This window comes from Scylla paramamosain, chromosome 5, assembly GCF_035594125.1.
Source record: "Scylla paramamosain isolate STU-SP2022 chromosome 5, ASM3559412v1, whole genome shotgun sequence".
NCBI lineage: Eukaryota > Metazoa > Arthropoda > Malacostraca > Decapoda > Portunidae > Scylla > Scylla paramamosain.
The window spans coordinates 32,782,556-32,792,555 of record NC_087155.1 but is presented as its reverse complement, the minus strand read 5'-3'; the positions used below and the strand labels follow the sequence as shown (position 1 = coordinate 32,792,555).

The following is a 10,000-nucleotide window of genomic DNA, read 5'->3' as shown; positions in this document are numbered from 1 at the left end:
GACCACAATTAATTGATAACATTAAGATGCAAAAGATGAGCCACAAATGAATAAAAATAACCATAAACCGTGAAAGAAAACACAAAAAGAAAAACAAGATAGCAGAGCACAATAAACTTTACAAAGAATAACAGATGAAAGCGTAAAATATGAGAGAAAAAACATGAAAGCTGATAAAACAAGAAAAAACAAAGCGCAAACGTAGAAAAACATAAAACTGTGTAGAAAAGAAGAGAGGGAGGGAGTACAAGGAGAGGATAAAGTTTAGAGAGTTACGACGCGAGTGTGAGGAGCGGAGGGCGGCGGGAGGGAGGCGTGTATCCAATGTAAATGAGTAAGGGAGGTGAAAAGAATGAATAAACGATGGTAATTAGAGAAAGAAAACTTTACGTTAAGAGCGAGAGAGAGAGAGAGAGAGAGAGAGAGAGAGAGAGAGAGAGAGAGAGAGAGAGAGAGAGAGAGAGAGAGAGAGAGAGAGAGCGCGCAAACTGGTGTACCACGATGACGAAGGACGCCAAATGATTACGAGTTACTACAACATACCAAGCAGTTTCTTTTCATTCACCGTGTATTATATCGGACTATTTTCCATATTCTTAAAGGTTTCGGCGTCTTAATTGATTAATCCTTTGACTGCCATTTGGTGCATCTTTCCTTAATGACTAACAACTTGTTCTATCACCACCTACAGTTTTTAAAGTGCGTAGATATTTAAAAATCTATTCTTTTTATTCCCCTACTTTCTCTTATAAAGATTTGATGCATTACTTCTGGTGCTGTTAATTGTTTAGAATCGCAGTGAAAGGGTTAACTTTACTCTCAGCAGACTGTAGTGGATGATATTGGGGGGCTCAAGGATGTTTTCATGATTATAGCGATAGCTTAAGAAATCTGTTTCGTCAGTCAGGGATAACGCTCATAAGACGTGACTTATCATGTGTGACCTTTGAAAATAGTCCTTACGAGAGGCTGATTTTTCTTTTTTTTTTTCTTCTTTTTTTTTAATACTGTCAGCATGCAGACTCTGACAACGTAATTTCACGAACAGAGGACACGCGGACATGGTAACACTGCCTCTGACTGGTGCTCTCGTCCCCTGATTGGTCCAACTATTTCAACTATTCGCGTTTTCTTTTTCCGACGTGCAGCAAACCGACTTTACATTCCCACTAAAACCTGTATTCATTTACAAGGCAGTCTAACTCAGAATAATTAGCAAAACTTGGAAAATGTACGTACGTTAAAGTTTAAAACTCAAAAAACAAAAAAAATTTAACTCTTACAATGCAATTAAGTAAAAACCGTCTTGAATATAAAAAAAAAAAAAAAAATTTACAAATAATATTTTATCGTATACAAATAACTCGGGATTTTGTTAAGAGTAAAAAGTCAGTTTGTAGCTATCCTGATATTTCAAAACATTTCATCGCCTGATCTCAGCTACTTTTAACTGGGCCTAGTGGAAGTTATTGATGTTTCCAAGAACGTCTGCAAGATTGTGGTAATAGTTTAACAAAGATTAGGCAACACCAAAGAAAGAAAAGACACTCGTAAGGGCTTAACTAATAATCTCTGTAGCCTTTCAAAATAATTGTAATGAAAGAGCGATGCATCTAAAACCACGGACGACTGCAGCATTACGAACAGTATGGGACAGTACTGGTGTTTTAACAAGGATTATGTGTCACCCAACCAACCAAAAATAAAAAAAAATAAAAAATCATTAAATACGAACTAATTACAGGTGACCTTTGAAATTATTGTAAAGAGAGCAATAAATTTAAAAATACAGTCCATTACATCACTACGAACAATACCTTCCTTCATTTCCTGACCACCATCACCATCACCACCACCACCACCACCACCATCACCAGTATGCATCAATCGACTACAAACAATTGCCTGGCATTTCCTCAACTAATCTAAACTCCAGTCATCCGCTGAGAGGAATTACAGCTTTTCCCCTTTCCCTTGAAAATGGATAATTTCACAAAGCCATTCTTCTGTGGCTCGCAAGTTAAATTACGTGCACTTCCTGGAAGAGGCTGCGAGTCTGGCGCGAGGTGAAGAAGGTTTGGGAGGTAAAGACTGGAAAGGTGAGTGTGTGGGAGAGAGGGAGGGAAGGAAGGGTTGGGGAGGGAAGGGGATCAAGGCGGCGAGGAAAGAGAATAAGAAAGAATAACGGAGGAAGAGAAAAAGGAGGAGAGGAGAGGAGAGGAGAGGAGAGAGAGAGAGAGAGAGAGAGAGAGAGAGAGAGAGAGAGAGAGAGAGAGAGAGAGAGAGAGAGAGAGAGAGATTGAATGTTTTTAATGTTCTAGTCTAAACTGATCGGATATTTTAAGCTTCTAACTAAATAATATAGTTAGAAATGAATGAAATAAATGAATGAAATTAATTAAAACCTTAACATACATTTTACAAGCTTCGTTAATTATGTTAAGTCGGGATTATTATTATTATTTTTTTTTTTTTTATCATTTGTGGTAAAGCGAAAAATTTTACCTGTTAAGTCCCGCGATGAAAAAGAAAATCATAAAGGCAATTACAAGCATTATTACAACATCAAACACAGGAATAAAGGATACAAGAAAGAAGAAGAAGAAGAAGAAGAAGAAGAAGAAGAAGAAGAAGAAGGAGAAGAAGGAGAAGGAGGAGGAGGAAAAGAAGGAGAAGAAGAAGAAGGAGATGAGAAGAAGGAGAAGCAGCAGCAAAGAGGAAGAAAACTTAAAAAATAAAAAAGTAGAAAAAACAAAAAAGGCCCGAAAAAAGACAAAAAGGAAAAATAAAAAAAAATTACAATAATAAAAAGGGAATAAAAGACAGGCAGGAGTCAAAGGAAAGGGGAGATGAAGGCGTCCATTACCCACCTGCCGCCGCCCACCAGGCCAGAGGGACTCGCCACAATTGAGTTAGCGGGCTGGGGGCGGCGCGGCAGACCTCCTCACCTGACTAGCGGCCACACCTGAGATGCCACACACCTGCTCCACACCCCCGCGACCTTGACTCTGTGGGCTGGATTTAAAACCACGACGCTCTTTGCTTCTGTGTTAAGATTTCACTCGGAAAGATGCATCTTGACCCAAACTAATTCCTCTCTTTAATAAATTCTTCCAATCTTGCCGTCCCTTGCCTTGCCTTACCTTACTTAACCTAATCTAACATAACTTAATCTAACTAAACCAAACCCAAACCTAACCTAGCCTAGACAAGCCGGACACAACCTTACCTAACCTAATCTGTCCTAATCTAACCTAGCCCAACCTTACCTAACCCAAACTAGCCCGACCGAACCAAACCTAATCTAACCTAACCTAACTCAATCTAACTTATCATAAACCATCCAAGCCTAACCTAACCTAACCTAACCTAACCTAATCAGATCTAATAAAGGTACTTGAATCTGTCGTGGAGTTAATTATTTTAGTGGAAAATCTTACGGGTGGAATGTTTGTAGTGGAAATTTACCTGAAGGCAAATGAAGGTGTACAAACCCTACACACACACAGACACACACACACACACACACACACGTAAAGGAAGCTGCAATCCCACGACAATGCAATTACTTCCCTCCCTTTATCCAAGTCTCACAAACACGCCGACACAGGGCCTGGGAAAGCACAAGAGGGGCTGGTCGCAAAGCCTTCCTTCCTGCCTTGTTTGTAGCCAGCCGCTGACCGCAGGACTGTGGACGCTGTGAAAACGTGTATTGGGGGAAAAAGAAAGGGAGAAGCGAACGAAATTACGAAATAAATTGTTGAAGTTATACGAATTTAAGTTACGTACAGTTGAGTTTCAGTTATAATTTTTTTTTCCTTTTTTTTTAAGTTTCTTTGTATATTTTTGTTATTGATTACCTAAACCCCATACTCTACGGTGATAAGGCTTTTAACTCTTCCTACAGAGGTTCCGATCACCTTCTTATAGCTTCTTTATATACGTCTATTTTAATGACTACCTGAATTCCAGAACCCATGATTGTAAGGATTCGAGTTCTACCTACAGGGGTTCCAGTCACCTCCTCCCTTCTCCTATCTTTATAATTTGTTAAGGGAAAATGTGCTTAAAACTAATTAATACTAGCCTCCCATCTCATTATTGTCGTCTTTCTACTCATCTTTCTGCGTCTCCTACTCCTCTTCCTTCTCCCGTACTTAAAATTTCAATCGCTGCCGCTTCTCTTCCATATACTCTACGTCTTTTTGCTCTCTTCCTTCCTCTTTCTTCTCTCCCTTCGTTTTATTCTCTCCCGTCGCTTTTTCTTTCTCCTTTCCCTTCTTTCCTTCCTCTTCCGTCGCTTTCTCTTTTTCCTCTCCCTTCGTTTCCCTCGCTCCCATCGCTTCTCACTTTTCTTTAAACGCCTCCTTCTCCTCCTCCTCCTATTTCTTCTTTTTCTGAACAGCAACTTGAGCAAATCCATCACGCATTTTGCTCGGCATCCATCAAATGCTCTTGACGCGATACTTAAGGAGCAATCATACACGATACTGGCGCCCAGGGATAACCACGGCCCTCCCTCCCTTCCTTCCTCCCGGCCAGCGGCGCACACACACACGGGATGAAAGGCACACAAAGTAAGGCCCTCTCTCTCTCTTTCCCTCGCAGGACAAAGGCAGGTAATGGTCTCTTTAATACGCACGAGAAGGACAAACGGATCGGTAAGCCTTTCCCAGCGCCTCGCCGTCCCGCGTGTTGTGTGCGGCAATGTGGTGCTATCTTTTAGGGCCGGAAAGCCATATTCCTTCCGCTGTAACTTCGAGAATCTGGTGTAAAACTCGGCCGGAAATTTGAGCTTGCCTGCAGATTGCTTCCAGACGTCTCGGTCCTCACTCCCCGTCTGGCAAAAGAATTATTGAAGCTTAGGCGTTTTCAAAATCTCGCCGACGCCGGCAATATCCATCACAAAAAGGGGTTTTCCTGAAGAGGCGAGGCAGAGGCTGGAGTGGAGGATGCAGATCTGTGGTGCCGGGCAGCGGGGAGGTGTGGCTGCGTGGCCTTAAGGGGACGAGACGGCGTGGGCCACGAGATGTGACGGAGTGTGTATTACAGGATTGAATTACAACACATCACAAGCAGGTTTTTTTTTTTTTTTTTTTTCTTCCAAACAGCGAGATGAGACCGCCTGCTGGGTCGCTGACAAGTTTAATTCCAGCGTGAAGCTCAAGACGGTAAAGGAAAAACGTTGTGTTGCGTTAAAGTGTTGTGACAAATGATGGATATAACGCAACACGCGTTCGTGAAAGATTACGGCGTCATTTCGGATCACCAGCGATAAGACCACCAAACATCTGGATCTGCCAGTGACGCGAGTTTCTTCACAACCATGACACTCACTTCCCAGAGTTTGAGAGGCGCTCCTCAGTGTGTGTGTGTGTGTGAGTGTGTGTGTGTGTGTGTGTGAGAGAGAGAGAGAGAGAGAGAGAGAGAGAGAGAGAGAGAGAGAGAGAGAGAGAGAGAGAGAGAGAGAGAGAGAGAGAGAGAGAGAGAATCATGCATGTCTCCCTTTTCAGGGTCTTTATATACAAGTTATCCCAGGTGTGGCGGAGCAAAGCCATGAAAGTTTGTAAATTATTCCCAGAAGAAACTGTTAAATAACACCAAACACCGCGCTGTGACGAAGACCTGTCTTGACATTTACGTATATTTTATATATATATATATATATATATATATATATATATATATATATATATATATATATATATATATATATATATATATATATATATATATATATATTATTATTATTATTATTATTAAGCATGTGTAGTATTATGGTGCATTAGTGTGGCGGTGCGGCAGGGAGCGTGTGGCCTCTGGCTGGGGTTCAATTCCAGACGGTTTCCATTTCCTGGCCGACAGCCGGCAAGGAGCCTGGCACCGCGCACAATAACCTTGATGCTGGCACCGCTGAGTCTCAAGATGATGCACGGAAAACATATGGGCTTCCCTCAACCAAAGTTGCGTGAGGCAGGTCAGTTGTGGGAGCACACCATCACCCCGCCGTGCCGGACTATGTTCTTGCCGCCGCCATGTTTTTGGCCGTGATGTTCTTTCATGAAAAAGCCTCCGGTGAACAGCGACTTTTCGAGAATATTAATGAGAGTTTGCAAAAAATAAGACCGTCATTGAAAAATCAGCTGGTAAAACAGTACAAGGGATTCTGATCGGAACGGGTCTCCGCCACGCTTCCTGCCTCGCACGACACTCACACTGACGCAGGACTGTACAGCTTTACGCCCCGCCTCCCTGACGCTAATGAGGCTACAAGGTTAACAGTTTCCGATACACAGACAATGCAGCACATTATCAGCAACGTTATGTTCTTTTCACATTATAAAAACGCAATACATGAACTTCAGTGAATGGAATATCAATCATTAACTTTTTTTTTTAACAATCAGGATGAAATAATTAATTTACAAAAGTACTTTCAGATCTAATCAGGCCGGTGAATTACGTCTCTCATCGTTAGGTAGTGAGGCCAGATGTGGTTTTTCTAAGTTTAATGAAGGTGAGACAAGGGAGGCAATGGAGTGGGCGTAGTATATGAAAACAAAAGTACAGGATGAAGCTCAAGTACTGCACAGTATTGACCGTGTGGAAACGTTAAGGAAAGGGAAGCTATAACAGTCTCATCCTACTTTTCCTTCACTTTTCACTCCACCAGTATCTAATGAATTTACTTCCCTCCGCACAACACACCTTCGGGAGAACATGTAAGCCAAAAATGTCCCTCACAAGACAATACCTCCACGTGAAGCTTAAGGACGGCACCAGAATATTTAAGGAATTTACCGAGTCTTAAGTCAGAAAGCTATTTAAATCTTCCTTAGCTCGCAGGTGAGAGGTGGTGACGTAAGTGAAATAAAGGATTCAACACAAATCTAGATAATAATTCTTTCGTTGAGTGATTGCCGAATGTATTGTAAATATTCTTACTTAAACATTTTTTTCGTTTTTCCCTTGTCTTTTATTACGTGTAGCAAGGGAAAAGCCTGTGCTGAAACTAATAACATAATAAATGTTGCAGTTTTCTATAAACAAATGAGTGATGTAATACAATTTAACCCTAAGGCATTATTTGTCAGATTTCTAAAGTCTGTGCTGAAATTGATATCATAAATGTTGCAATTTTCTCTAAACGAGTAATGAAAAACAATCTAATCCATTGGCATTATCTGTGAGATTTCTAAGTTCCCACCCCAGGAAAACACTCATTAGCGCACACGGACCCGCCTGCTCGCGAATCTTGAACTACCTACGCGTCCCCGTGTCCTTCCTTCTACTACGCAGTTAACTTTCCCTTCCACGGTGGCAGTGTCTCCCTCGCTTCATTTATCCTTCGATCAAATTAAAAGTAAAGGGCGGAAATGCAAGACACCAGCGGGAAATGCGTTAACTTTCCGATATATAACCCCAACGACTCCCGACTGCACCCGGAATGACCAATAACTTCATTAAACGGTCCACGTGAACTTAATTTCGAGCGGAATCAATTCGTTCTCTCTCTCTCTCTCTCTCTCTCCTTTTTTTTCTTGTGTAGTAGTAATCAGTCCATCCATTTCCCTCCATCAAAGTGGCTCGCTCATCCCTTCCTCCTCCGGCACGCGTAATGACCAGTTTCTCTCTTCCCTCGCAAGTGATAGATCCCTCTCGCCTCTCACGGCAGACACATCGCTCTTCGCCCTGCTGCACCCTGCCATCCCTGCCATCCTTCCACCGTCCCATCCCATCCCTCTCCTCCCCTATAATTGACCCATCCCTCCTTACCACCACCACCACCACCACCACCACCAGAGAGAACCAGCCACCTTATCTTATTCCTTTCTGTCTTTGTAATTGATCTGAAAGTGATTAGCACATTTGTATTAATCTTCTTATTCTTTGTAGCAAGGGAGACTTTCATTGCTGGCGTGGAGTGGTGGTAGTGGTTGTTGTTGTTGTTGGTGTTGTTGTTGTTGTTGTCGTCGTCGTCTTGGTTGTAGCAGTTCTGTTGGCTGTACGTAATTAATGTTTTGGTTGCAGTTGTTTTGGGTGTAATTGTCATTCTTTTGCCTGTTATTATTATTGTTGTTGCTGATTTTTTTTTTCTGTTGTTCTTTTGGTTGTGATTTGTTGTTTTCGTCTTGATATTTCAGAATGTACGCCCACGCTTCCGTGTGTGTGTGTGTGTGTGTGTGTGTGTGTGTGTGTGTGTGTGTGTGTGTGTGTGTGTGTGTGTACGCGCGCTCGAGTGAGTTAATTTGTAATAAGGAGGGAATTTTTCGCTTTGATGCTGGAAGGATAAAGTATATGAAGTTTCTCGGTTATTTAAGGAGATTACATAATTCACCATTCTCAGAGGGAAAAGCTGTATTTCCTCTACTTCCCTCCAGTCCAATGAAAAGTGCAAGTTTTTTTTATGATTTTACTTTTATTCTTTACTATTTTTTTCTTGTCTCATTTCCTTTTCCACTTTATTATGAAAAGATAGCGAAATAAAAGCTGCGTCAAGGAAAATGGTCCAGTCAAACGAAAGGAAAACAGCGGCGTTACATTGCACTTCTCTCTCTCTCTCTCTCTCTCTCTCTCTCTCTCTCTCTCTCTCTCTCTCTCTCTCTCTCTCTCTCTCTCTCTCTCTCTCTCTCTCAATTCGACGCAGCGAGGGAGTGAAGGTGTACTAATAATTATTCATCTTTTAGGTAATTACAGCAGTCTAATAATCCAGAAGTGGAGACGTGTGCACAGCGAGGATTCATAAAATTTAAACAAAACGCCTTGAGGTCAACTTGTAATGCTTTTGACAATTAAATGCGTCAGTAACTCACTAACACACACTTTCTCTCTCTCTCTCTCTCTCTCTCTCTCTCTCTCTCTCTCTCTCTCTCTCTCTCTCTCTCTCTCTCTCTCTCTCTCTAAACACACACACACACACACACACACCTTCATTCGACACTTTCTTTTTCCATTATTCCCTAAAACCGAAGAAAAGAACAGAGCCCATCCCAAAAATAAATAAATGAATAGATTTTCAAAACACACTGCCCATGAGGTGGACACGTTACTGGATCCAAGGTTAACACCGTGACCGAGTTTCAGGAGAACACACACCCACATACCCACACACAAATCCTTCAAGACACACGCCCCCACCTGGTTTATCCCTGCTACCTGATACCTGCCACCACCATCTGCACAACCATCATCATCATCATCATCATCATCATCATCACCACGGAGCGGGCGGACACACCTGGTCAGCAGGGAGCGGCCGGTCACCCCCAAACTCACCTGCCGTGGTATCGACCCAGGCCACGATAACTTGCAAAAGCAGCAGCAGCAGCTGAGCCCCGCCGCCGCCACCACCACCAGCACAGCCCACACGCCAGCCCATCCTGCCGGGCCCAGACGGCGTGGGGAGGGGGAGGAGGGGTGAAGGCGCGGATGAGTGATAGACTTTCAGAGGTTCAACAGAAGTTCAAGTTTCAGTCTATGCAAGTGTTTCTCCTCAAGGGACACCAATCAAAACACGTCCACGCCCACCACCATCACCACTCACGAGGTCAAGTTCCCCAGAGTTCCGTGACCCGACTCTGCCTCAGCTTCATCTGGCAGTGTTGACACAGGGCTTGCAAAGGAGAGCGTTCACCGTGGGGAGGCTGGGCTGGGTGGGAGCACCACTGACAGTCTGGTGCTATCGGGACAAAAAAAGTTTCACTCCAGCGAACCTATCGGCCGACACGCTCACTGTGGCCCGAGGTACATGTGACTTCGAGCGGCGACGAGCAGCAACCTCACCTTCCGACGGACTCGTGTGCACTGACTTGCCAGCGGTGGAGAAGCACGACTTTATACGACGGCGGTGCCAAGGGGTGGGTCAGGCCGCCTCGAAATGTCGAGCGCCGATATTTAAAAGCAGAGGAGTGGGTTCACGTTTGCGCATCCGTGGGTGTCGTGCATGCAAGGAATTCCTAGTAAACAGCGTGTGTGGCTCAGAAGGCCTATGAATTACTGC

At 43.2% G+C, this 10,000-nt stretch overlaps 1 protein-coding gene across 5 annotated transcripts in view; it reads right to left on the bottom strand.

Annotated features, from left to right (window-relative positions):
- The window catches only part of LOC135100854 (uncharacterized), a 260,614-nt gene that overhangs the window by 173,135 nt on the left and 77,479 nt on the right, over positions 1 to 10,000 (bottom strand). The window contains exon 1 of one of the 5 annotated variants that reach the window (XM_064004347.1): positions 9,277 to 9,821. The exons of 2 other annotated variants lie outside the window; for them this stretch is intronic. In XM_064004347.1, the coding sequence (XP_063860417.1) occupies positions 9,277 to 9,379 (103 nt within the window). In that variant the 5' untranslated portion in view covers positions 9,380 to 9,821. Of the gene's footprint in view, positions 1 to 9,276; positions 9,822 to 10,000 lie in introns of those variants that run through there. 2 more of the 5 variants (XM_064004352.1, XM_064004350.1) reach the window with 2 other exon arrangements.